Here is a 27,591-nt window from a genome sequence, read left to right as displayed (position 1 = left end):
GGCAGTTCTGAGGAAGAGGCTTGAGTGAGGAAAGACTTGTGGTGAAGAGACCAGTTAGGAAGCAGATAAATTGGGGTGAGATCTGGAATCAACCTGTGGCTCAAGAAGAGGAGATGCAGCCTGCTTTCCGAAGTACTTCTGAGGCTCTAGACTATGTGGCCCTCACGCTGCGCTGAACTTTATCAAGCTTCACATCCCAGTGCCTCCTATAATAGCGAGCGTTTAGTGGGAGTTCAGCAAACATTTGCTGGAACGAGGAACTGGGGGTAGAATGGGTAGCGTTTCGTAGGGATGGTGTGAAGGCGAAGAAGATGTTGGGCGGATGAGCTGATGAGAATGTGGGGTGGGGGGGAGCGGGGAGACGCGGGTCCAGTTGTGGACGTGTTACGGGTGACTAGTTTAAGATCCTCCAGGGAGGATGAGCCATAGAAAATTAGAAAGATTAGGACAGGATCTGGGAGAGAAATTACAGAGCCGAAAAAGAGCTTGAATCATCAGGGTCTGAGTAGTAGTTAAGCCTCTGAAAATGAATGAACCTGGCCTGTGTAAACAAGTAGAGGAAGAGCAGAGGGTCAAGGGCAGCTCCCTGGAGAACGCCAGCACTTAAAGGGGGTGGAGCCAGTTTGGAGGAAACCTGGAGAGAGTCTTGACCTGGAAGCATCGGCCTGTTCGTAGCAAAGGCTTCAGAGTACGGGGAAGAGCGAGAATAAATCTTTTTCAGGTTTGACCATTAGGAGGCCACTGAAGGCTTTGGCAAGAGCGATTTCAGCTCAGACAAGGATCAGGGGTGGAGTAGGGCAGAGGGTTGAGTGGGAAGCGAGCATGTAGCACAGATTAAGGAGTCTGACCACTGGAGCTCGAGATGGAGATGGAGAGGTAGCTTGAGGAGGAGACAGAAGCAGAGAGGGGGGTTGTTTTGTTTTAGGCACAGGGAGACTTGACTCTGTTTCTGAGTCAAAGGGAGCGGAGGAGGGGGGAGAGGTGGAAGCAGCAAGGCCGAGGGGGATCACTGGTTGGGAGCAATGCTGGAAAGGTGGGCGGGGACCCAACCCAGTATCCGGGTGGGCCAGGAGTGGCAGGTGAGTCTAGAGGTGGCAGGCAGGCAGCTCCGGGTTTTCCCCACAGGACTGAGGGACAGTGACACGGATTACGGCTTCTGCCCCACTGGTTTTCCCATCCCCCTTCTCAGGAACATTAAGCCACAGCCCTCTGATGGGCCCAAGGGCTTGGAGGGGCCTGGCGTCATGCCATGTCCATGGGTGACGTCCAGTTCTGTTCGTCTTGGTACAGCGGGTACCCACTGAGTACTTGCTGTGTGAGGCTTTGAGCGCCAGGCAGCAGGAGGCTTCTGTTCTTCACCGCGTCCTCCAGTTCTGCCCTTTGGCGACTCCGTGGCAGGGCTCAGCAGCCTCGCTGCAGCGGGGGACACTGTGGTTCTTAGCAGAGCACCGGGAGGGCACACAGCCTTCCCGCCTTGGGGTCAGCTTTACCTAGCGGGTCGGGTGAGCCAGTCTCCTGGGCAGCTGGTGGCAGGCAGAGGTTGCTGCACCTTGGACATGAGTGGACGAGATTTCTGTTCTCCTGCCCAGGTACCCTGCTGTGACTTTTCTTCTGTCCTTTTGTCCCTGGGGTGGGGACGGCTGCTGGGAGAAGGCTCCCTGTTGTCCAGAGGCAGCAGGCAGCCCAAGAAGCCCGCGCCCCTGGAATCCTGGGGGCTGAGCCATCCTCTTGGCTTGGCCAGCAAGGGGAGGGGGTGGGTAGGTGGATGACATCCCTGGGGGTCTCTCGGAGCAGACCCCAGGACTAGCCAGTCTGCTTAGCATAAGACCAGCACAGTTTAGGAGGAAAGTGCAGAACGTTACTGGGGAAGAGGTCAAAAAATAGTAGTTTTCTTGTTCAGGACCCATCACCTCCGACCACCAAAGTTCTCCTTCACTGAGGACAGCTGAGTCCTTGACCTTCAGTTACTGCACAACACACTCTCTGTAGCGTTCTCCATTTTGGCTGCATGTTAGAATCACCAGAAAGGTGAGCTTTTTTTGTTTGGTTGGTTTTTTACTGGCCAATGCCTGGGCCCCATGCCCAACCAATTAAATAAGACTTGGAAAGTGGGGTCTAGATGTCAGTAAATGCCTCAGCTTCTCAGGTGATTGCCTTGTGCCCCGAGTGCTGTGACCTGCTGTTACAGGGAGATGGAGTACGCTGGACTGAATCCTGATCAGAAAGGACTGAGAGCACGGAGGGTGGGAGAGGCTGCAGTTCATAATGTAAAGAATGTGAGAGCCTGAAGGATCTTGTTTAGAGCTTTGCAGCTCTCCGTGCGGTCCCAGCCTAGCAGCAGAGCACCACCTGGGAGCCGGTTAGAATGTTGGACCCACGACACCCACTGAATCAGAACGTACACATCAAAGATTGAGAACCGTGCTTTCGCCATTATCAGAACCAGTGGTTCTCAACCTTGGCTGGGTTAGAATTGCCCCTGGGTGCTTGAATACATTCCAGTGCCAGGCCAGACCACTTAAGTCAGAATTTCCAGTTATGGGACCCAGATACTGCAGTCCTCCCGTTCCGCCAAGGTCAAGGACATCCATCTTGATAAGCGCATCTCAAGCTCGAATGTGCATGTGAGTCATCAGGGGATCTTACGCAAACGCAGTTTCTGATTTGTGCCTCTGGAGGGGTCCGGGATTATACATTTCTAATAAGGTCCCTGGTGAGGCTCAGGCTGCAGATCTGATAAATATATTTGAGTCACAAGCATTTCTTAAGCCAAATTCCCAGTTTTACAGCTGAAGTAACTGAGGGTCAGAGAGGGAAAAGTGACTCCCCCAAGATAACCCAACACGTTATTCATTCAATACTTGCTGAGCACTGGCTGTGTGTCAGGCAGTGTGCTACATGCTGGGGCTCAAGCTGGGAATAAGACAGACCCGATTCCTACCCTCACAGGGCTTATGTGCAGTGGGGGAGACAGACAGAGAGCAAGTAACTAAACGAATTACAGATCGGGAGAAGCGTGTGAAGGGGATAACGTGGTAGGGCATGACTTGGCAGTTGTGGGTAGGTCGGGGAGGCAGGCCACCCTCGGAAAAGCAGTAGGTCTTGACTTTCACTGGGGTCTGCTGATTACAACTCTAGAGCTCTTCTTTACTGGACAGGACCAGCCCCCATCCCCACTGGGATTCAGAGATGGGCCCTCCTGACCCTGCTGAAAACATCTGGCTCTGGTCCCCACCCCTATCCCTTTCCCCCACCCGGCTTTCTCTTTCCCTCAACACTCTCATTCTTGGGTATTTGCGGACTCAGGGTGGAGCCTGGGGAGTACCCCTGGGAGCAGAGCATCGATTCCATAACAGGACAGTGTTACGGAGGATAATCGATTTATGATTTCTAACCAAAACCAGACCTCGTCCAGATGCGGTCCCCCACCATTGAGAAATAATTTGAGATTTTTCATTTCTCCCCAAAAGAGCACAAACACTAGGGCTTCCCTCCCTTTCCTGATCCTTCAAAAGAACCACGTGGGCAGCTTGTGAAGATGCCCATCCCAGGTCCCACCGCAGCTGGCTGAACCTATCCCCGGAAAGGGCCCTGGAATCTGTGTTTAGTATGTGGCCCATCTGATTCCTACAACCCAGATCCTTGGGGAGGATGTCATGGAGAGAAGAAACTGGCGCTCTGCACGCATCCCGTGCCTCTCTGTGTGGCTGTGAAAGCTGCAGAAATTTCTTCCCGGTGACTCAGAAGCACGGTCCTTGGCTGGCTTTGCGACTGGAGGGACCTCGCTGTTGATGTGCATGTAGCAACTCACCCCTCCCACAGCCCTGTCCTTACCTTGCCAGCCTCTGCCCTTACCTGAAAGGGTCTCCTTTCTCTCCTCTGACCAGCCAGACCCCTCTCACTCTCCGCGCTCCTGTTCAAACAGCCTGCCTCCGTTGAGTTTCCCCCATGGACCTGGTGGTGAGGGCTTGGACTCTGTTTGGACTCAGCCAGAGGCTAGAAGGGCTGCAAGAGAACTTGTGGACCATCTGATGGTCCCACAGTCACCCCAGGGCCTGGCCCGAGCAGATCTGTTCAGGTGGAATGGTGAGAGATTGATGATAGAGGCGTGGACGGTGGCCAGAACCAAGGGAATGCCTTGGATGTGGAGAAAAGATAAACTTCAGTTGTGTACAATGTGAATCACGCCTTTGTACAGTTAGCTTAACTTTCATGTAGAAAATGGGTGGAGGTACATCTGTTTCCTGGAGCTGACCCTTCCGAGGTCCAAGTGAGGGATAGGACACAGTGGGGGGAACCATGCCGGGGAGGCTGTGGTAGGCTGGTCTGGCCTGGGACGGAATTCGTGAAGGGTGGGACTTGGTTTCCCTCTCTGGGGCGTAGGCCCCGCCTGGACCGCTGATGCTGCCTTTGAGGGGTTAGGGAGATGCCCAGGGTGAGGAGGGCCACTCCCTGGATGGCCGCCCTGGAAGCAGCTTGGTGCTTTCTGGAGGCGGGAAGAGGCAGGCTGTGGGTGTGCCCTGCTCCAGTGTCTAGGCGACAGTGTTTGTGGTGCTGACCAGACACCTGTGACTCCTGCCTCCTAGGTGGCCCGAGGCAGCCGGGATGACAGCTCTCCCCAGGAACCCTGGCACCTGAGAAACATGATCAGCAAGTCCCGTGAGTATTCCCCAGGAGCTCCCCACCCTGCGGGGTGGGCTCCCCAGAAGCAAGGGGTTGGGGAGGGACCGACACGGAGCCAGGGGCCCCTGTCTTCATCCTGAAGGACGGCAGAGACACTTGGGTCCAAGCCCTGAGCCAGAGAACTAGGGCCAGGCGAGGGCCTGCTGTGAGCCGGCCTTGCAGGGGCCCCAGCTGAGGCAGCTGAGAAGGGGGCCTGGGGCTGTGCCTCCCTGTTTCTGCTTCCAGCTCTTCCGTGCGTTCGCCCTGCAGGCTGGAAACTCCTGGCCACGCTGGCTCTGGTCCTGGTCGTCATGGTATGGTACTCCATCTCCCGAGAAGACAGGTACATTGAGCTGTGAGTCCACCTTTCATGTCCTTCCGTGGGTTCTTCTTGGGAACCGGGCTCAGGGATGGAGCGTCATGAGGTGGGGACCTAGTGGGGGGACAGGAGGGTTCAGAGAGCCAGGGCATGACCTCTCCCATACACTACTAGCCCAGGATCCTCTGTGAGGGGAGTTGGTGGGTTTTGGGGGGTAGGACCTGGGATGACTCCCCGGGGTTCTCACCCAGGGAGTTCAGGAGAACAAAGAACTGGCTTTGCAATGATTTGGTTTCAAAGTGGGACTTGGGCTGACACCGGTGCAGCCGGAGAGTCGCTCTCCGGGGCCTTGGGGCCGGCGTACCCTGGGAGGAGGTGGAGGCTGCCTGGAAAGCTGGCCCCCGGGCCCGGGAGGTCTGACTGGAGCGCCTGCCTCTCTCCTTTTCTGTCTCCAGCTTTTATTTTCCCATCCCAGGGAAGAAGGAGCCATGCCTCCAGGGTGAGGCGGAGAGGATGGCCTCCAAGCTCTTTGGCAAGTATGTGAGGATGCGGGGTGGGCCTGGGTGCCGGCTAGATGGAGGGAACCGTGCTGGTGGACGTGGGCCAGGGGCAGCCTGTGAGGGAGGGAGAGGCCTCGGTGTGTATACGTAATGTGAGTCAGGGGTCTGACCCAGTTTCTGGCATGAAGATGAATCTCTTTCTCATCCCCACCCTGCCTTCACCTCGGCACAGCTACTCCCGAGAACAGCCCGTCTTTCTGCAGCTTAAGGATTATTTCTGGGTCAAGACGCCATCTGCCTACGAGCTGCCCTACGGGACCAAGGGGAGTGGTAAGTATCCGCCTGGTCAGGTGGGCACGGTGGCCTCACCTTGGCCGCACAGCTTCCCGTTTCCTGCTGTCCGTGGTCCCAGTGCCCAGGTTCTCAGCCAGGCCTAGATCCTGGGGGCAGGGCAGGGAGGGTTGACAGCCTTTGGAGATCAGCCCCTTCGTTGCGGTTCTTTTGTAGAAGACCTACTGCTCCGGGTGCTGGCCGTCACCAGCTACTCCCTTCCAGAGAGCATCCAGAGGTGAGGAGACCCTCCCTCCTGCCCCAGTGTGAAACCGTCATGGTCTGGCACCTCCCAGTGAGCCTGCCTGTCTCCAGGGGAGGCGGGCACGCCAGTCCCCACGGCGGCTGAGCCTGGGTACCAGGCTGCTGGAGTGGGCAGAGGCTGCTGAGGGTATTGCATGGTAACAGGCAGGCCTGGGCAGCAGTCGGGGGCTCCGAAATGGGGTTTCTTCTTGGTACTCCCCAGGCACCTTCTCTCCTCCTCTCTCTCTTCCGTGCTCTGTTCAGTTTCCTCCCCCTTGAAAGCCCAGGGCTGCAGGCTCGGCATGACCAGAAGCAGGACTCCTTGGAGAGGCCTGGTCCGTGGGGGCCAGGGGCTGAGGGGCTGAGGGGGCCTGGGCAGACCGGGGCAGGAGCAGGGGCTCCTTCTGGGTCTTACCACCCTGTTCCCGGGGCAGCCTCAAGTGCCGCCGCTGCGTGGTGGTGGGGAACGGGCATCGGCTGCGCAACAGCTCGCTGGGAGAGGCCATCAACAAGTACGACGTGGTCATCAGGTCTGTATGAGCGCCCTTCCCTCTTCTGTTTGGAGGCGATGGTAAACAGACCCAGTGGGATTCTAGGTGACGGGCATCCTCCTCCCTGCCTCCCAGGTTAAACAGCGCACCGGTGGCTGGCTACGAGAATGATGTGGGCTCCAAGACCACCATGCGTCTCTTCTACCCTGAATCCGCCCACTTCAATCCCAAAGTGGAGGACAACCCTGACACGCTCCTTGTCATGGTAGCTTTCAAGGCCATGGACTTCCACTGGATTGAGAGCATCCTGAGTGATAAGAAGCGCGTAAGCGGAGAGACTGGCGGGGGTGAGGTCGCAGCCTGGGGATGGGGACGCCGCCCGGGTCAGGCCCTGCCGCTCCATCACGTGTGCCCCACGGTCCTCAGGAGCCAGTAAGGGGAAGGTGTGAACTCAGTGTTCTACTGCAGGGGTCAGACAGCAGCAGCGAAGGGCACCCTAAGCTCGAGGCTGCTTGGGACAGAAGAACTGCCAAAATATGTTTGCCGGTGAGAAGCTTGGCAGCAGAGGGACCAGTTGGTAGTCATCTCCAGGTGGAGGCAGTTAGAACAGTCGAGATCTCTGTCCTTCTAGGTGGACTCCAGAAAGTCCGCTCTGTCTCTTTGCCATCCAGTTGACAGCTGAACTGTCCGACTGTCCATTTTTTGCCACGTGTTCAGCTGGCCCCTTCTACCTGCATGGCTATACTTGGAAGCGGGCAATGGTTGGAGCCCATACTCTACACACCATGGCACCTGGCCTCCCCTGGGGGGTGCGCCGCTCCCCTCTCTCCCTCCTCCTCTCTTCTGGTCTCCTCTCCCACCTCTGGTGTAGGCCTCCACGTCCCTCCCGTCACCCCGCGCTCCCGAGGGCCTGTGCCGTCAACACAGGGGCCCCGTCCCCTGGAGAAGCCCCTCCCCCTCCCCGTTTCAACCCACTGGCTCTCTCCCTCCCACCTCCACCCGCCTAGGTGCGAAAGGGCTTCTGGAAACAGCCTCCCCTCATCTGGGACGTCAACCCCAAACAGATTCGGATTCTCAACCCCTTCTTCATGGAGATTGCAGCTGACAAACTGCTGAGCCTGCCGATACAGCAGCCGTACAAGATTAAGCAGGTGACGACGGGCTGCAGACGGACGGGAAGCCAGAGGGCTGGGGTTCTCTGTGGGAAGTAGGAGGGACTTCCTAGAGGCTCCAGAAGGCCAGGGAGGACCCCAGGCAAGGGGAAAACAATAGCAGAGACGGCAGCACACGGCCCCCAGGCGCACACCTGTAATCAGAGGCAGGTATTCTGGCTTTTACAGCAAGGGAGGGCACACACTCTTGAGATGCTCTGGGGCATCTCCAAAATGGGGAGTCAGGGAAGGGTATGTTTAGGACTTGGGGGCTAGAAGAAGAGGGTGCCTTTGGCAGGCGCTGATCAGAATCTGTACACTGGGGATTTGCTGGGACAGTCAGTAGTCGTCTTTTTTTTTTTTTTTGGGCCGCGGGCCGCACGGCTTGTGGGATTTTAGTTTCCCGACCAGGGATTGAACACGCACCCCCGGCAGTAAAAGCGTGGGGTCCTGGGTTTCCCTGGTGGCGCAGTGGTTGAGAGTCCGTCTGCCGATGCAGGGGACGCGGGTTCGTGCCCCGGTCCGGGAAGATCCCACATGCCACGGAGCGGCTGGGCCCGTGAGCCATGGCCGCCAGGGCAGTCCCAACAGTCAGTAATCTTATGTTTAGGATATGGAGCCCAGTGGTTACTATTTGATCACTTCATCTGTGATCCAGTCTTGGAGCATATTGGTCTAAAGGAGTTGAAAGAATGTGAGAATGCAGTTGGTCCTGCATATCATGGTTTGGTAGGTGTGACAGTTTGGGAAGTCAGGGTGCAGTTTGCAAGTTCTGGTTTTGGTTTCGGCTCGCACAGCCCTCCCTGGTGGTCTTCTGCTGGCGGGTTTTGGCACACTGGGTAGCTTCCCAAGCAGGTACTTCCACCGTATCTTTGAGCCCTCAGAGAGGCTGTGTGAGGTAGGAGACAGAAGTAATGATCAGGGCTTCCCTGGTGGCGCAGTGGTTGAGCGTCCGCCTGCCGATGCAGGGGACGCGGGTTCGTGCCCTGGTCCGGGAAGATCCCACATGTCGCGGAGCGGCTGGGCCCGTGAGCCATGGCCGCTGAGCCTGCGCGTCCGGAGCCTGTGCTCCGTGACGGGAGAGGCCACAACAGTTGAGAGGCCCGCGTACCGCAAAAAAAAAAAGAAAAAAAGAAGTAATGATCAGACATAGACAGGACTCACGGTGCTACCTGCTGTATGGCCTTGGGCCAGTCAGCCACTCAGAGCCTTGGTTTTCTTATCTGTGGGGTGGGGAAAATAGGAGTACTGACCTTTTAAATTTAAAAGGTAATTACGTGATGTGCTTATCACGGAGGTTGGCACACCATGAATGCTCGATAAACAGTTGCCAAGTTTTGAATAAACGATTTTATTCTTTCTTTTCTTTTCTTCGGCCGCGCTGCATGGCTCGCGGGATCTCAGTTCCCTCACCAGGCAGGGATCAAACCTGGGCCACGGCAGTGAAAGACCGGAATCCTAACCACTTGGCCACCAGGGAGCTCCCCATGATTCTATTCTTTACTGAATATCTACTGCGATTCAGCTTCCTAGGTTGAATGCCTGCTTTTGCGACTGCTCAGCGCCAGGCCCCAAGTTTGCACGCACGGGGAATAAGACATGCCCTCTGCCCTAAGGAAACTCGGTCTAGCGGAATAGACATGCAGGATGCAGCCCGGAATGGCAAAGCGCTCCGATCGAGGGTTGTTCCGAGTGCTGCGGGGTCTCAGAGGAGGGGCGGAACTCTGCTTGGGGCTGTCTGGAGGTGGTGCCACTGGAAGAGGTGGTACTGGAGCTGGGCCCTAAGGGGTCGTGGGGCCCATCAAGCAGAGAATTGGGGAAAGGGATTTCATTTGGCAAGACCAAACAACGCCCCTGGCACTGAGTTCTAGTGCACATGGAGTTGGGTGGGGGGCAGCAAAGAGGAGTTTTCTGGCCCTGGTGGCAGAGGGTGAAGGCTAGAGAGGGAAGCCAGAGATTAGGACCAGAACCCAGCTCCTGGCAGGAGGAAGAGGGAGAGGAAGGGATGAACTTGAGTTTCCTGTCACTGCCTCACAGATAACCACAGTGTAGAGGCTTGAAACAACACCCATGTATTGGCTCATAGTTTTGGAGGTCAGATGTCCAGTACAGCACGGCTGGGTTCTCTGCGCAGGGTCTACAAGGCTGAAATCAAGTTGGCAGCTGGGCTGCGTTCTTTTCTGGAGGCTCGGGGGGTGGAATTTGCTTCCAAGTTCATTCTTGTTGTTGGAAGAATTTGGTTCCTTGTGGTTGCAGGACCGAGGTCCCCATTTCCTGGCTGGTTTTCAGCCTAGGGGTGGTACCCTCAGCATGTAAGAGCTGCCTGCATACCTTGCTGTCTGGTCCCCTCCATCTTCAGGCCAGCAATGCGTGATAAACCCTCTTGTGCTTCACACCTCGCACTTCCTCCACTGCTGATCTCTAGACCCAGATATAAAAGCTCATGAGATTAGGTCAAGCCCACCAGGACTATCTATTTTACAGTCTACTGTGCCACATTAAGCAATATAATACAATGTAATATATCTCATCATATTCATAGGTTACACACACTCTCAAGGGCAAGGGGTCATTTGGGCTTCATCTTAGAATTCTTCTGCTACAGCATTTCTTTTAAGGTGAAATTGAGAGATTTGTGACAGTTTCCAGCACAACTAGGTGGATGGTAATATGTTTAACAGTTACAGGAATACACGGGAAGAGAAGAGTTTGCTAGAAGGTGACGCATGTGTGGTTTGGCAGAGGTCTGAACCGGATGAGATAACACAGTTGGCGGTAAAAGCAACAGGGCTGAAATGGAAGGCTGGGGCAGGCAGTGACATGAAAAGATAGGAGAGCTCAGAAAGGGAAGCTGGGGAACACCTGGCCTTAGGGGATCTGACAAGGTCTGGGGAGTGGAAGGCAGGTCATCCCTGCTGAGGAAGGCGGTTTGTGAGGTTAGAATATCAGGTGGCCCATCCCCGTGGATGGCTCAGGGGTGGAGAAAGTGAGGTCCTCACAGCAGCCCATACGGTAGGGGGTGGGGGAGGTACTGCTGTCCCCACTTTATAGGAGGGAGAGCCCACCCTCATGAAGGGCACACAGCCCGGAAATGTGAGAGCCTCAGGGCTTCCAGGAGAGGTGAGTTTCTCCAAGACGGAGAGCAGAACCTTTCCACTCCTTGAGTGACTTGTTTAACGGTTGTAAGCCTCAGTTCCCCATCTGGAAAATGGGGCTAATAATACTATGTACCTCAAAGTGTTTTTGTGAGGACTGGATGAGGTGGCATGTGGGGTGAAATACTTAGCATAGTGTCTGGCACATAGCAGGTGCTCCGAAAATCGTAGATGTTATTATTACTATCATTTTTGTCATCTTGATGGCCATCATCATCCCCAAAGGCCCAAACCCTCCCCAGACGTGTTGAGCTGTAGTATGCGGTATGGTAGCCACGAGCCACGTGTGGCTTTTTTTTTGTTTTTTGTGGCTGCAAGGCACGGCTTGCAGGATCTTCGTTCATCGACCAGGGATCATACCCGAGCTGTCGGCAGTGAGAACACGGAGTCCTGACCCCTGGACCACCAGGGAATTCCCCACATGTGGCTATTTAAATTTAAATTTTCATTAAAATTGAATAAAATAAAAAGTTCAGTTCCTTAGCTGCATGAGCCCCGTATGGCTCGTGGCTGCCATACAGGACAGCACAGATGCAGAACGTTTCCATGATACTAGAAGGTTCTGTTGCAGAACGCTGGCCTAGAGGTGCTGAAAGGAGCAGGCTCCCTCTAATATCTTCCCCACGCTTTGTCCCTCAGAAGCCCACCACAGGGCTGTTGGCCATCACCCTGGCCCTCCACCTCTGTGACCTGGTGCATATCGCTGGCTTTGGCTACCCAGACGCCCACCACAAAAAGCAGTCCATTCACTACTATGAGTATATCACACTCAAGTCCATGGTGGTAAGTGGTCCCTGCTGGTGAACTGGGGACCCTGAGGGAGTGAGGGTGGTCCCAGAGATAGCTCACCGAGAGGTCACACGGAGAGTCAGAACTGGAACCAAGGCATCTGGACTCCCAGGCCAGCGTCCCCTGTATTCTGTCTTCCTTCCGAGAGCCGGTGTGGGGAATGGAGCTCCCGGGGTGCGGGCCTACGGGGAGGGCCAGGTAGCTGCCTGGGAGTTCCTCAGTTGGCTTCCTTGGCTGTCTCCACAGTGGTCAGGCCACAATGTCTCCCAAGAGGCCCTGGCCATCAAGCGGATGCTGGAAATCGGAGCCGTCAAGAACCTCACGTACTTCTGACTGGGCAGGAACTGTACCCATCCGTCTGCTCACCCTGCTGAGTGCCCCCATCCATGGCTATGGGGGGTGCCTGGTCCCAGCTGGGACTCACCCTCCCCTGTGTGGGTAGGAGGAGGCCAGGTCTGAGACGAGGCTGTGTCCCTGGCGGCTCCGGTGGAGGCCAGATCGAGTCAGGGTGGCGGCCCTGAGGCAGCAGGAGCCCGGCCAGGCACGGGGCTTGCTGCTGTGGCATCCCCTCTCTGCCAGCGCCGGGAGATTATTTAACGGGCTATTTAATTAAGGGGTAGGAACATGCTGTGGGCTGGCCCCATGGCATCCAGAAAAGGGGGCATATTACCATGTTCTGCTCACTTTTTACACAAAAGTGATGGACCCACTACGGCCTAGACCCAGAGCAGGCCTCCCAGGAGGGCGAGGCGTCTGGAGCGGGCAGTGCCCGGAGCGGGTGGTGCCCTCCAGAGAAGGGCTGCTCCCTCCCAGCGGGCATGGGAAGAGCACTGGCACAGGGCTTCTGTGGAGGAGAGGACCTAAAAGGGGTTTCAGACTTATTAAACTATTTTTCCTAAAACAGAAGCAGCTGTGATACCTTGTGTCCTTTCAGAGTAAAGAAGACACGGATGCGTAGTGGGCCACAGCAGTGGGTCCCTCTCCCGGCAGTGGACAGGCTTGTTAAAGACCCACTGAGGCCCAGAGTGGGCCAGGGTCATTCAGGAAATAATTATTTACTGAGTACAGTGCCTGGTGGGTGCCAAGTTGTGCTTTGTCACCCTGGCGTAGCAGGCGAGCAAGTGGTGTTCCAAGCAGCCCTGTCTGCTGGACACCGAGCCTGGCATCTGCATCCTGGTTTACTTTCCAGAGGTAGGGAGGGGCAGGAGGATGCCAGGGTGGAGCGCCAGCACCCTCTTCCACCTCCCTTCCTCTCCCTCACCAGCCTCTTTTCCAAAATCTCATTCTGGGAGGTGTGTGTTTGAGGACAGGGGTGGAGACACACAAAGAAAGCCAAGTTTCCCTTCTCAGATTAAGTGGGAATCATAAAATGGAGTTTACAGAAAGTCCTGCCAGTGGCCCAGGCAGCCAGAATTGGGACGGGCAGGGCATGGGGGGCGTCTGAGGGCTGGGCATGGCCTGTCAGCCAGTCGCGGAGCCACAGGATGAAATGCTTTTGCCATCCCCCAGTCTCTAGAATTGACACAGCCCTGCTGTCTGCCTGTCTCTACCCTTGCTCTGTTCCTCATCTCCCCAGGCCCTGCTTAGCTGCCAAGTGGGCTTCCTGCCACTCTCACAGCTGTTCCTTTACATCTGGAGCCAGGAGGGAGAGCTGGACCTCCCCCAGAGGGAAAGGGACTCACAGCTGTGTTCCTGGCTTTCTTGGAAAGAGTTGAGGCCTTGAGGTTTTGAGACAGCAAGGCTGGGACAGGACAAAGAGGGGCAGAGATTTGGGAGCAACAGAGGACCCATTGCAATGGATGGGCAGAAGCCTGGCAGAACACTTTTGCTAGCTGCTCTCCCCCCAGGGGAGACAGGGAATTCTGAAACCAGATTGGGCTGCAGCCCCAAGCCCCCTCCCCTCTCCACCACACGGGCCAGCTTCGTCCCCCAGGCTTTGTCCTGGGGGGCCTTGCTGACTCCGACAGGCGTCACAGGCGTGAGTATGTTCGGGGATCTCAGCTCTGCTGATTCCTGATGCTTCTCCAGCTGCTTCTCGTAAGGGTATGCATGGGAGTGTCCAGTTCCCCGTCCAGGCCATTGAAAGTGGCTGTCAGCACATATGATCCAGCTGGACTGGGGCCACTGCCTGTTACTGAATGTGCCTAAACTCGAGCCAGAATCCAAACTCATACCCCCGCCCCAAACTCCACACACGCGCATGCAGACACAGGAGCGGTTGACATTCTTGCGTGAAGCCTGTGATACCACATGCAGACTAATCACATCCACACAGGAGTGTGTATGGGGAGGGGGTGTATACTCCCCAGACTGGCCATTGCTCCCTGGGGGGTGTGCATTCTCCAGGTTGCCCCAATCTAGGCGGATGGAGGCAGCATCGCTCAGCTAAGGAGCAGGCAGTGGAGCTTTGATGTGGACTTGCTGGGTGGGACTTTTTGGCGGTCTGAGAAAGGAACTTTCATTCTTCAGTTAGCCCGACCGACGTGAATGAACCGCCTGCCAGCCAGCCTGTCTGGTCCTGATTAAACCGTGCCCCGAAAAGGAGACAGGTGGGGAAGCAGGGCACAGCAGAGGGAAGGCACTTGGGTGCAAGTCCACAAATCCGGGTCCTCCACCGGGCTCTGTCACTTAATTCTGGACGACCCTGGGGTGATCACTTCTCCACGTCTCTGCTCCAATTCCTACATCCCTTGAAACAAGAGGGAGGGTCCAGCCAATGAGGACCACCTCTGCCGGAATTATCTGGGCATAATCTAAGAATGGAGATTCTCGGGTCTTACCCAGGCCGCTGCGGGTACGGCCCAGGAATCTGGAATTCTAACAAGCACCCACAACCACTGCTTCGGTCGTCTAGACTACAGGATGATCTCACGAACCTCTTCCAACTCAACAGTCTGCGTGTACAGCCCAGCCTAATCCCCGGAGCCCTTGAGCCGCGTTAATTAGGCGCACGCGCGGTTTTTTCCGGCGGGCGGGGGCGGAGGCGGGGACGCGCATGCGTCGTCCGCGCGGGCGCGGGATTGGCCCCTTCAGAGCGGCGCTCCAGCGCGGAGCGCCCGGGAACCTCTCGGCGCGCTGAGAGGCCGGCGCCTCCTTGGCAACCGGTTCCGGGCCCGGCAACGGCCGCTGAGGCCTCGCCCGTCTGCCCGGTTTGCAGCGGAGCCGCGGTTTTCCCAGCGGGTGTCTCCCTGGGCTCCTCTGAGCTCCCGCTGGGCCTCGGTCACGTGACTTACGTTGACTTCACCGCAGGGGCGGGGGTGAAACAGACTAGGACTGGGAGGGAGCGGAGGATATCTGCTCCGTGCAGTGTAGACTGTGAGGTCCATCTCTCTCCTCCACAGAGGCCTGGAGAAGACGCGGGACTCCCAGCGCGACCACCTAGCTGGGCAAGACAGAGTTTAGGTCTTTATCTAGCCCAGGAACACATTGAAATGATATTCGATATTCACATCAAGTGGCATGTCTTAATTTTGAACACTTCGGGTTTTATTTACACTTTCCGAGGACATGAATACATCCAACTGCCTTACCCCAGAGACTGGCCAGCCTGCGAAAAGTTTGAACTCGGAAGCAGTTCTGTCCGTGAGGCAGTTAGGTGTAAGCGCATACACAGCCGTGCTCTGCCACGTAATCTGTAAACTAGTGATTACGCATGCCTGTCTCACAATGAAGTTTTAAGGATCTAGTGGGAATATGTCTGGAAGAACATTGTGTAGACTGTAAAGTATGACATAAATATTAGATTGGAAAGCTACCTTGCATAATGGAAAATACCGGAAAGCATATGGAACAACTGAGGTCCATCTGAAGAGCCAAACGTACGCCCAGGTATGGCTAATTACAGAAAAGTCTTTGTCTTCAAGTCACCCACAAGCTAAGGAGAGGAAGGTTAAGACATTGGTGAGAGGACTCAAATGCAGGCTTTGCAGAATCCAACAAAGAACTGTGAGTTCAAACTGCTCTCTGGCAGTGGCTTTCAAGTTGAAGTCAGATGCTCTTAGGGGTTTTTGGAGAAAGGGATTTCTTGGGTGGCATTATCCCGTTTCCATGGCATGCAGCATACCAGGGTAGGTTCCTAAACTAAAGTTGAGAAGTACATCTTCAGGGTTGGTAAGCTCTCCGCTAAACCATCCGACCGTTTTGATGTCTTAATTATAGCTTCAGAAAACTATTTGTTGTTCGTTTTGAGCATTTCCATGGTTTTGTACCAGACGTGGTTCCAGGAAATCTTCCCAACTTAAAAGTTTGAGGAGGGATCTATGTGTGTGTATGTCAGTAGGTATAGCCTGTTTTCCTGTCCAGTTCTTCCTCAGGGACCTTCCCTCTCTTGTTAGAGTTTGTGGAGATCCTGCACCCGGGAAATGAAGCGGGGAGATGAACCTTGGGTCTCATTAAATGTCAGATTTGGGGGGAGCCCAAATGTATTGGAGGGCTCCACCTCTTAAAGTAAAGGGATTGCTGGGAGCAGGTTGGGAAGACCACAGTCCTGTCTAGGAGGGTCAGCACAGAGGATCTGACAGAAGTTTTTAGGGAAAACTGAACTTTGGGAGCCAGATTTCAGGTTCCCAGGGAAGACCAGTTGAAAGTACTGCACCCCTCAACAGAGGCGCTGTTTCCTCTGGAGAATCTTGCAAGGCTGGGAGGGTGGAGCTGGCAGAGTGAATGAGAGAAATCACCCCAGGGGAGTCGAAGTTGGAATTACTGAACTAAGCTGTTATTCTGAGGTTTCCTAAAACACTACTTATGTCCATCACCAACTTTAACACTTAAGGAGTGTCTTCACTTGCTTAAAAATGTGTTTCTCTCCTGAGGAAAAATATCACAAGAGGGCAAGTCCGGTAGGGAGATTCTCTCCAGTTCTGTTCTTTTTCTCTGTCGATTTCCGTTCCACTTGCAGCCCTCCATGGCAAGAGAGCTAGGGAAACTTTTAAATAAAACTCAGGAAATTCTCATCTGAAAATTCTGCTGTAGAAGTCCTGAATCCTTATCTGTATCATTTTATCTCTAATGCCTTCTTCATTCCATATTTCTCCCATTAGTGTCATGAATTTGTTTTCTAGTCCTTGAGCAGCAAGGCTGTGGCCCTTTAATTTCTTTACAAAGGTGGTGAAGGTGGTATCTTGAGCTCAGTCCCCTTGAACTTTTCTTTGCCTAGTTGAGGGGCGATGAATCCATTCAGGGGGAATGAATCCCTAGATTCAGCTCCTATCCTGAGTAGCACTTTTCCTCTTGCATAATGGGGAGTAGATTTCAGAGAAGGTCTATTTAATAAGACCCCACTTCTCCCTAAGAAGACCTGTTTCCTGAGACTTCACATATCTTGTCTTTGAACATGAATACTTTAGATTCACCACAAAGAAGACAGCTATTAAGGAGCATTATATGAATGTTCTCGTAGCATTCCAAGATATTTCCAAGGGTCACAGATTGAGAAGCAGTGGAAGGAGATTCCTTTGTGTGACCGGGGCTCCCTGATCAGTGAGCTCGAGGGAGGCTTTTGGCTCGAGGTTTGCAGCTGTTCCGGCCCTGTGGGTGGGCCGAGCAGAGGTCCAGAGAGGAGCTCTGGGAGCATGGAATGGCAGGCAGATACGGGCACCCGGGATGTAGACCAAAACTCAACAATGGATCCTGTGAATGGCATGTGTTCACAGAAGGCCTTTTAAAGATGAGGGCTGGGGTAGGCATGAAACCACAGGGCCTGTGGTCCGAAAGCTTTCGTGTATGTCCAAGACTTTGCCAATAAAGAGAAGGAGGAGACAGATCCAGGAAGAACAGCAGCTAGAGAGGGCAAGAGTGGGCGGTCCTCTCCCTAAAACACAAGTGGATTCATCCAGGAAAACAAATCCTTACTTGTTTTTTCCCAGTTTATGACCTAATTAGGAAGGTGGAAACATAGCGGGTTGGGGAAAAGATGATTACAGCCTTACTGGGTGTAAGAAGTAACTGTCAGAGCAAGGGAATGTTTTATCAGTGACTCTCAGAGATCGCTTGTAGTTTCGATGCTGAAGCTGGCCTGTGGTTACAGCTCCTAAAAACAGCTTCCATAAGAGGCTTCTAAAAGGCTTTTTTAAAGGGAAAGTAAACGTCAAGATTTAGTTGAGATGTCATCAGTTTATGTCTAAACATTCATGTTTCTTTAAAGCAGGCACCCCAAGTGGTATTTTAAATAAAAATCTCTATGCAAATTAGGATAGTTTTTATTTAAATATTTATACCTTTATTTTAATCAAGGGTTGATTTTATAGGGAAACTTACTAGAGAAGAGACTGATCACAGGACTCCCCCTCGTCTTTTTTTTCTGGCGCCATCATAAACAGAGTACAATACCTGGGAAGGGCTGATGGGACTCCTGGAGTGTGTACCTGGCGATTTCAGTTCTGATCCCGTAATAGCAAAGGCCACGGTGCCTCGTGTATGCTGCCCCCATATAGGAAGCGAGAAGCAGAATTCCTGTTGGCTCTTTTCTCCTGTTCTGAGAAATCTCCCAAGGGCTGCTTCACATTTGCTGTTATTTCCCCCTGTTCCTCTCTACTCCGGAAGCTCAAAGGCAGCTTCAAGGCCTATTCCTTTAGAGCACTGTTTCAGTAGTCTCCATCAGAGGTGGATTTGCTGTGGTGCTCTAGTGCTTTGTATGAGACCATTTCCTGTTCCATGAAAGTTGAAGACGTGATGGAAATAACCCTGGCCTTCCCAGACTGATAGTGAGCCTGAGAGTCAGAAACTGGGCCCCCATCCAGTGACTCGGAGCCAGTAACGAATTGTAAAGCTATCAGAAAACTGGATCCTGGCCTTGGGAGGGGTGGGGGTGATTTGATACACAGACGAGCTTTCCCAGGGAGTCGTGGTCTTTCCAGGTCATTTGGGGACTGGCGGTGGAGGATGCCCGTCCTGTTTTCCTACTGGAGCTGTGGCCTGTCCTTGCTCAGCCTGCCCCCGAGTGGGTCCCAGCTCATGGCCTTCAGCGTCGGCCGTTTTCATCTTATTCTAGGATGAAAGTGGCCTTGGGTTTGCACTGTAGAATGGAAACATTTCACAGAGGAAATCATATGTTTACATCTCGTGCTGTCACTTGTTAGCTCTGTGACCTTGGGCCGGTCTTCTTTAAGTTCACTCCCTCGTCTGTAAAATGGTAGTACTTGGTAGAATTGTGAGAATTAAATGATTACAAATGTGAAGCACTCATTTCAGTTAATTTGAAATCACCTACGGGGAAATTCAGGGCCTCCCACTGCCTTAATTTTTTTTTTTTTTAACACTTCCCTTTACCAGCTTTCTTGTCCCCTCACTCCTATGCGAGAAGTAAATGGAGTCAGAGGGGTTGAAGGATGCACACTGCTCAGTCCAGCATCCTTCTCAGTGCCTCAACGGTCCAGAGGCCACCAGAGCCTACTGATTTCCCCTGCCTATGTTCATCTCTTTCACCAGGGCCTTACTTGTGATCTCCTACCCTTTCGGCAATTCTTTGCTGTGTTTGTGCCTCGGAGAGAGCTCAGGGAGTGGGCCCCGTGTAGCCGAGTCTTGACTGTGCAGCCCCATCTTCCGTGATGTCCACGTTCCCACCCTGGGAGTGTCTGAGGTTCCCAAGGGAGAAGAGGGTTCTGTTCTCCAGGAGATCAGATTTCTTCCCTGTTCTCCAGGTTATTCTGTGCCATAACCTTGGGTTCCAAGAAAGAATGGGTACCTCCATCCTATTATAAGTGCTGTGTGTGACGGGGGGAGGATGTGGGCAGGGGGTGAGGGGCAAGGTAGGCTGTGGTGAGGCTTAGGAAGGAGATGTCCCGCCCACCTCCAAGGTGGGGAAGGCTAGGAGAAATGAATGGACAGATCCTCTTAGGGCATCCTCTTCCTTATTCTAGCACACCAAGGCATTTTGCATCTGATCTTAGACCCTTACTCCTTGCTGGCAAAGGCAAAACGTGTATGGGAAGGAAGAGAACTTGTCAAGATTAACCTGGAGCCCACAGGCATCTGTGCTGGGCCAGAAATGGTACCAGGAGCAGGATGTGGGGCTGGGATGTACACTTACATTTCTCATCAGTTTCTACTACCTCAGGCTTGGGTGCTGCAAAGGAAGATATCTAAGGAGGTGGAGGGTTTTGAAGCAATAGGAAATATGGTGGAAGCAGAAACATCCTCTGGGTGGAGGCTCTAGGAAGGCTATGTATACCATCTGTGGGTTGGGGCCATCCAAGGCATCAGTGGAGGAAAGAAGCACAGGCTTTTGTGATGAAGGTTCCCATGGTGGGTAAGGACTCCCAGGGAAGGTTGGAGGAGAAGGGTCTAAATCTGGGGAGGAACCTCCAACCTTTGGGACAGTGTGGGTTCTCCAGAGTTCTGTTTGAATCCTACTTGCAGAGGTTGCATCCTAACTTGGCCCTGTTTATCCACCCCAGCCTGTCTGCCATCACCACGTCAAGCTTTCCACCCAAACAAAGCCATTCGTAGAACATCATTTGAGTCTCAGAGCGTTGGGCTGCCTGGTGGCACAGGCTCTTTGAAGAGGGCCTCCTCCCCTGAACCCCCAACAGAGGGAGCCACCCTTGCAGAATATTGCTGAGAGAAAGGCCTAGAAGGACCCCTCCAATGTGCAGTCTGACCCCTTTGCCCCTGAGCTGTATTTGGCGTGAGTCAGGTGGTTGGTTTCGTGCGCCCTCTGGGTTGGGCACCTCTGCAAGGAGAGGAGTCTGCCCATAGGTCCTATTGTCACCATGACCAGAGCTCTCCACTGTCTGGGAAAACCAAATCAAAGCAGGGCAAGGAACCCTGCGTTCCCAAAGCATCCTCTGAGCTCTTGGGGTCTTGCTGTGACTCTGCAGGAACAAAAGAGTAGAACGCATCTGTTGGAGGAAGGACCCCTCACCTTTATTCTCAGGTGGCAGGCAGGAGTGAGGTGCAGATATGCTTTCTCTCTTGCCCCAGGAGCCTTACTGAGGACAGGACCATGGTTCCTTGTGTGAATCTAGGCTCAGCTGAGAAGGTGAGTCTCATCACCTTAAAGGCCTGCCCCCTAGTCCCCTCAAACCCCACAGATCCTGGGACACAGTCTCTCCAACGGCTGTTTAAAGAACCCTGACCAGAGAAGGTCACACTCCTTATATTGACTCCGAATGTGCAGAGGGGAGGAGGGGAGTACACGAAGCAGGGGCGCGTGGGGAGGCTCTGAGTCGCACAGCCTGGCGAGGGGTCCCCGAGTGTCACGTTCCCCCCTCCTTCCCTCCCCCTCCCTCCCAAACACCAGTCTCTGATTGGGCCAGTCCCACCTCAGAGTTGAGAGGCATCCAGTCCAAGGACAGAACTGTAAGGGTATGGACACAAAACACCGAACAAACTGGGGGTGGGCTCCGGGCCAGTGTGCCAGCCAGGGCCGTTCTGGCTTCTCAGCCTCTGGAGTCTGGACCAGGAGGGGCAGGGGGCGCTGAGGTCTCTGGGGCAGCTCCGTGCCGGCAAGCACTTGACGCCCTGCTCCCCGGGGCTGTACAGGAGCACAGGCACGGTGGGAGTCGGGGGAGGGCTTGCGGGCGGCAAGGGGCAGAGCTCCTCCGAAGCCCGGAGCGTGGACGGCAGTTTCATGAAAGCAGAGTTATAGCTGCCTCTGGAGCCTGTGGGAGGGGCAGGTAGAGGAGGGGCCGCCAGGAAAGGGCCAGGGGCCGAGGGCGGCCAGCACGGAGCACACTGCGCTCAGCGGCATCCTCTGACCACGTCCCCACCTCCACGCCCCGATGCCCGGCAGCTGGGCCCGCATTTGTGCTTGATCGGGGTTGCCAGGAGGGTGGTGGAGGCGGCTGCTTCCGGGGTCCTCTGTAAAGTTTCTGCAGAGCCAGGCCGAGGCCCCGCCCTCCCCGGCCCTCCCGCCCTCGGCCCGGGATCCTCAGACGTGAGTCTGCATCCGCCGCTGCAGGGGCCGGCTGGGGTCGGAGTTCTGGGAAGAGGACTGGGAATGGTGGGAGGAGGAGGCCGAGGCCTTGCTCGCCTTATCGAACTGCACGTAGCCGTCCTGCTTGCCGCTGCTGCTGACGCTGCTGTCACACTGCGTGTCCAGGAAGGAGCTGCTGTCGCTGAGCGAGCCCCGCTGGAACTCCCGCTCACAGAGCTCGATGGATGAGCTGCCCGTGCCCAGCACGAACCTCTGCCCGTAGTCGTAGAGGCGGCCCTGGCCGCTCAGCGTGCTGTAGATGTTGGTGAAGGACATGCCCGTGGGCACTCGCTGCTTGCCCGCGGGGCGCAGGTCCGGCTGGCAGCCGGACAGCGAGATGGCGGGGGTCGAGTGGTGCTCCTTGAAGGTGTTGACGCTGTAGTAGCCATTGGTAGGGTCCTGGGGGGTCGGGGGGAGAGCGGCGTCACAGCACCGGACGGGAGCCAGTCCCACCGTCCATGGGGAGGGCCAGGGACAGACAGGAGGAAGGGGACAGCGGGAGAGGCGTTGGTGGGGGCGGTCGGGAGGGTCAGCCTGGGCAGGATGCTGGCAGGTGTTCAAGTGGGGTCTTGACCGGTACGTTTTGTTATTTCAGGGCAGCTCAAGGCCATGTGAAAGCCAGGCTTTCATTGTTTTTTGTTTTAGTCCGGAACTTGGAAACGGTATTAAAAACGTTATTGGTGAAGAGGTCGTGGGAGGGGAGAACCGTGAGAGCTCAACCTTAACTCTCTCAGCCCCTTGGTGTTGGGGCGAGAGAGCAGGTGGCTTTGTGGGGGACTGTCCCTTCTATCTGTGCCTGGATCTGGGGCCTGGGTCATCAGAGCTGAAGACCAGGCGTGTCGTAACCCAGGGCCCTTCTTACCTTCAGGTTCTGAAACTCCTTCTCCTCTTCTTTGAGCACCTCCAGCTGCTTCAGGACTGAGTCTTGCTGGAATTCACCCCGGTCCATCTACAACCCAGAAATCGCTGCTCAGTGGGTAGGAGGTGGGCTAATCGTCCACTTCCCCCAAGGAAAAGCCGGAGAAATGCACTCAAAAGATGCTTGCCATCTGTGCCTCCCCTCCCCGCCACCTCTCACTGCCTGGCCCCTGGAGGCAGGTGACAAGAGCCTGGAGGAGATTCCAGATCTCACTGTTGTTCTTGGACCCCTAGCCCCACCCCTCCTGAGAGCCGGAGACCCAGAGGTGGGTGGGTGCAGGGCAGGTCTCTAAGACCCACCACCGTCTTCCTTCCCGTGGGCTACAGTTATCTCCTTCCCGTGGGCTACGGTTATCTCCTCCAGAGATCTTGCTTTGATTCGTTCAATTCAGTGAGCCTTTATTGACTTCAGGCCAGGCATTGTGCTCAGGGCCAGGCAAACAGAGGTCAGGAGACATTACAGAACAGCTGTGCTCATCAGGGAGCTGGGCTTGTAGATAAATAACTGCACAACCTCTGGACAGGGGTCGGGGCCCCGCAGCTCCTCAGCGGGGCTAGGCTTCATGACGGCCTTGAGAAGGAATCAGTGAATAACCACCTCTGAGGTGCTGGCAACTAGGGCCTCACCTGCCATTCACAGCAAGGACTTAGATTATTCGAAGTTATCTTCCCGAACAGAGGCCAGAGAGCCTGGGGACAAGATCATTTCCTGTTTCTCTTTGGTTCTCCAGCACACCTGGTGCAGCGCCTTACACACTGTGGTCATCGACCAAAATCCTTCCAGAGTGGAATCATATTTAATTGTGTTTTATTCATTCTTTGATTGGCCGGTGCCCGGCGTGGTGCGTGCCATACAGTAGGACTGTCACAATTGTTATGTTTATGTCGGATGAATGAATGAAGCGGCAAGGCGCTAAACTACTGGAAATTAAAAAAATAATTAGACTTAAGGTGAAAAGTAAAGCACGCTTGGCACACAGTGGGGTTATTATGAATGTGAACAGCCACAGTGGTTCTTGTCCTGTGGCACAGAATGTTCTTCCCATGTATCCCTTCTGCACATGACATGATCTGGGCCAGGTTCCCACCCACTCTCAGAACGGGGCTGTGTCTTCTCCCTTGTGACTCACTTTCCTGATCTCTTTTTGGAGCCCCACAGAATCAGCCAGAGTGCTTCCATCCTGTTACTTCCCCACTAATGCTGCTTTTTTCATTTTCCAGTAAGTGCTGTGGCTCTATCTGGATTGAGTTCTTCTCTTCCACCAGATTCAGCTTCTCAGCCCGCCTCTCCTCAGTGTTGGGGCTGTATCGGTGCCGGGGGTGAAGGGAGTGGCTGGACGAAGGTCTCCCCAAGGGGAGCCCTCAGCGGGTTCTTCTTATCTCCCACTCTTAACTGACGACTGAGTGACCCCCCCCCCCTTCCCTGAGGGTCTGGACTGGAGAATGGTGTGGAAACAGTCAGAGGCAGTCAGAATGTCCCAGTGAGAGGGAATGCAAGGTCCCCAGGGGATGAAGGACAGGCGTGGGTACTTTCACACTAGACTCAATCAATCTCATCAACAGAGACGTCCATTCCTGCCCAGGTCTGGACTGTGGTCCCCTCCCTTGTAAGACTGACCGTTCATCTGTGTCAGACACTATGTTAGGTCTGGGCGAAGTAGACATTTGTCTCTTTGTCTTTGAGGAACGCTGGGATACTTGGGGAGGCTGACGTGTAATTAGAGAAATGCACTATGAAAGAGGAACATGCAGAGTGTTTGGGGAGAGCACCAGGAAGTGCATAGCTCTGCCAGCCACGGTGGGGCAAGCCTGGAAAATTGTGGAGGAGGTGACATTTGAGCTGACTCTCGAAGGAGAATGTGAAATTCAACAGACAAAATCAACAGGCCGAGGGAACAGCAGTGCGAAGCCTCCGAGGTATAAAAGACTCGAGGGCTGAGAACTGCAAGTTCTCTGGGGTGTTGGAGGGCTGGATGCATTTGGCAGGAAGACGGGGCTGGACAGGCCGGAAGCCGCTTCCTGCTGAAGGGTCTTGATGACCCGCCTGCTGCTGGAATATCAGGTAGGTCTGGAGCCACCGAGGGTCTTTAAGTAGGACGGTAACAGGATCAGATTTGCATCTTAGAAGGACCCTTTGTGGGACTCTGGAGGGTGGAGAGTAAAGTGGTGAAAGATTAGAATGTGGGACCACTTGGGAGGAGGCTGTCATGGATCAGGGGAGCCGTGGTGAGGCCTGCACTCAGGAGTTATAGTGGAGAGGAGGCAGGGGCACAGCTCTGAAAAGATTCTGAAGTGGAATTGTCGGGACCTGAAAATCAACTGGATAGAAGACGAGCAGCAGAGAAAACGTCATTTCAATTCACTAAACGTTGGTGAGCATCTCCCAGGGACCGTGGAAGGCTCTGGGGACACAGGGATGAGTAAGGCAGCTTGCTCACCGTCTAGTGGAGACAGATAAGGAAACAGGTGATTTCACAGCAAAGCAAATAGCGACCGTTCCCTGAGCCCTCACTGTGTTCCACTGGCTCCAGCCTCTTCAGGGGTTCATCCACTGAGCCCTCACCCCGACCCCATGTACCATGACCTTCATCCTATCCTAGAAGAGGAGACTGAAGCACAGAGAGGCCCATGCTCTTGACCGACCTGCTTGCAGCTGCTACTCCAACATATTATAACCGTGACACAGTAGGCACCAGAGTTTTCTAGCAGAGTTTTCCGGGATTTTGTTTGGACAGATGGATGGGTGACGGTCCATCGAGGGGGCTCGGGAGGAGAAGCGGCCTTGGGGTTGCTGGAGAAATTATGAGTTTAAAGCCATCCAGTCCCCAAAGAGGAACGTATGCTTGTTGCAGACTTCTGGGGAGATGGGGGGAGCAGGGCATGTACTGGATGTTGATAATATCTATATGTGGAGGATTATATGTTATATCACAACATCTTATGGCAATTATGCACATCTTCTCTCCCTACGGGACAATGGGTCCCTTGAAAGCTGGGACTGCATCTTAGATGCCTTTGAGTCTCCGAGAACCCCAAGCACAATATAGTAGACACACAATAAATCTTTGTTGGCTGAGAATACGAGCACGCTTCGTTTTATTGCGCTTCACAAATATCTCATTTTTTATAAATCCAAGGCTTGTGGCAACCCTGCAGAGGACAAGTCCTTTGGCACCATTTTTCCAAAAGCATCTGCTGCTCACTTCGTGTCTCTGTGTCACATTTTGGTCATTCTTGAGAATTTAAGACTTTGTCATTCTTATCATCTTTGTTATGGGGATCTGTGATCAGTGATCTTTTTTTTTTTTTTTTTCTTTTTGGCCACGCCTCACGGCACGTAGGATCCCGCACCCCCTGCAGTGGAAGCGCGGAGTCTTAACCACTGGACCGTCCCTGTGATCAGTGATCTTTGATGTTACTATTCACTGAAGGCTCAGATGATGGTTACCAGTTTTTAGCAATAACGTATTTTTTAATTAAGATAGGTACCTTTTTAAAGACATAATGCTATTGCACACTTCATAGACTACAGTACATAGGATAAACATGACTTCTGCATGTACTGGGAAACCAAAAATTCCACGTGACTAGCTTTACTGCGGTCTGGAACCCAACCCACAGTGTCTCCTAGGTCTGCCTGGAGGTGCCTGGCCTGTTATGGGGGGGAAGCACATCTTGCCTGATGCTTTGCTTGTCAGGAGCATCTAGAGCATCAGGAAGCCTCTGGTTCTGGGAGCTTCAGGGCGCAGAGGTCGGGGTGGGGCGGGGATAAGATGACATTCTCACCATCAGCTGCTTGATGGTGGGCTGTTCCTCAGCCTCCCGGCCAGAGGCAGGCTCCTTGTGGACAATCTCCACCCGGATGTCATTCCTGGCTGACACGACACCTTTGAGATCTGGCCACAAAATAGGAAAGTGTAGACGACAGAATCAGTTGTCATCTCAGGCATTAGGGCCTGAGATGTCAAGCTCTCCCCTCCCCTCCAGCCCCTGAACTCAGCAGTTTCAGGGCCCACCTGGTAATAGAACCTGTCTGGACGTGCCGTGGGCTGTTGGGACCTCAGAGTACTTTCTCTGCTGGCTCCTGGTTGCACGACCCTCAGCCTTTCCCTGCCTCTCCCGTGGCGTGGGTGGTCATCCCCAACCATTCGGCCACCTGGTCATCCTACTAAATTCTCACCTCCTTCTAGAAGTCTTCCCTGACCTACTCTACCAGGCTCTGATCTCTCTGTTCAGAGAATCACACATCTGTTAGAAAGGACCTTGAGATCCCATGGTCAACCTCCCACCCAAAGCAGAAACGTCCCTGCACTAGTGGTCCAGCTTCCGTAATGGAGAGCTTACGGCTTCTAGAGGAAGAAGCCGATTTATACCTGGAGAGCTCTGTTAGAAAACTCCTGCTGAAATATGCTCCCCCATGATGTCCACTGAGCGGGTGGTGAGGGAGGGCCTGAGACCGCATCACTGGGGGCCCTCAAGAGAGCAAGGCTGCTCAGCTTGGAGGGGAGGACACAGGCAACTTTCTTTCAACACGTGAAGGCTGCCAAGCAGAGGAGGGAGCAGGCTTACCCTGATTATTCTTTTTGTGCCTTCCGCTCATAGAATGTCAGAGCCGGGTGGGGCCCCGAAAGTCACATCAGCCGACCCCTTGCTATTACACAGGAGAGAACCGAGGCCTGGAGTGGCTGTGGCTTGCCCAGGGTCACGGGGTCGAAGAGGCGGGGCCACAAGACAGTCTCTATTGTTCCCACTGTCTCCACCATCCCATTTACCCTTCCACGTGTCTGTCTAGCAAACGTAACTTCAGAGCTACGCCCAGGACGGAGACTCCAGGCACACACGAGTGAAGAGTGCATCACTGCAGCACTATTTACAATAGCCAGGACATGGAAGCAACCTAAGTGTCCATCAACAGATGAATGCATAAAGAAGACGTGGCACATATATACAACAGAATATTACTCAGCCATAAAAAGGAACAAAACTGAGTTATTTATAGTGAGGTGGATGGACCTAGAGACTGTCATACAGAGTGAAGTAAGTCAGAAAGAGAAAACCAAATACCGTATGCTAACACATATATATGGAATCTAAGAAAAAAAAAAAGTCATGAAGAACCT

General features: G+C 54.1%; 2 protein-coding genes across 11 annotated transcripts in view; one reads left to right on the top strand and one right to left on the bottom strand.

The window, feature by feature from the left end:
- Positions 1-12,546, top strand: part of ST3GAL4 (ST3 beta-galactoside alpha-2,3-sialyltransferase 4) — a 74,213-nt gene extending 61,667 nt beyond the window's left edge. For 4 of the 9 annotated variants that reach the window (XM_027092965.1, XM_027092973.1, XM_027092971.1 and 1 more), the window contains 10 exons: positions 4,587-4,659; positions 4,933-5,017; positions 5,437-5,517; positions 5,714-5,811; positions 5,989-6,049; positions 6,489-6,584; positions 6,681-6,870; positions 7,553-7,696; positions 11,491-11,634; positions 11,887-12,546. In XM_027092965.1, the coding sequence (XP_026948766.1) occupies positions 4,587-4,659; positions 4,933-5,017; positions 5,437-5,517; positions 5,714-5,811; positions 5,989-6,049; positions 6,489-6,584; positions 6,681-6,870; positions 7,553-7,696; positions 11,491-11,634; positions 11,887-11,973 (1,059 nt within the window). In that variant the 3' untranslated portion in view covers positions 11,974-12,546. Of the gene's footprint in view, positions 1-4,586; positions 4,660-4,908; positions 5,018-5,436; positions 5,518-5,713; positions 5,812-5,988; positions 6,050-6,488; positions 6,585-6,680; positions 6,871-7,552; positions 7,697-11,490; positions 11,635-11,886 lie in introns of all 9 variants that reach the window. The other 5 variants (XM_027092963.1, XM_027092969.1, XM_027092968.1 and 2 more) reach the window with 3 other exon arrangements.
- Positions 12,547-20,493: 7,947 nt separating this feature from the next.
- Positions 20,494-27,591, bottom strand: part of KIRREL3 (kirre like nephrin family adhesion molecule 3) — a 545,001-nt gene continuing 537,903 nt past the window's right edge. For both annotated transcript variants that reach the window (XM_027092960.1, XM_027092962.1), the window contains 3 exons: positions 26,258-26,367; positions 22,416-22,502; positions 20,494-21,952 (listed from right to left, as the gene is read on the bottom strand). In XM_027092960.1, the coding sequence (XP_026948761.1) occupies positions 21,509-21,952; positions 22,416-22,502; positions 26,258-26,367 (641 nt within the window). In that variant the 3' untranslated portion in view covers positions 20,494-21,508. The remainder of the gene's footprint in view (positions 21,953-22,415; positions 22,503-26,257; positions 26,368-27,591) is intronic.

This window comes from Aethalodelphis obliquidens, unplaced genomic scaffold (genome assembly GCF_003676395.1).
Source record: "Aethalodelphis obliquidens isolate GAN/ISIS:26980383/991018 unplaced genomic scaffold, ASM367639v1 scaffold82, whole genome shotgun sequence".
Classification (NCBI taxonomy): domain Eukaryota; kingdom Metazoa; phylum Chordata; class Mammalia; order Artiodactyla; family Delphinidae; genus Aethalodelphis; species Aethalodelphis obliquidens.
Note: the sequence above shows the minus strand (reverse complement) of the source record. Positions and strands in the feature narration are given on the sequence as shown.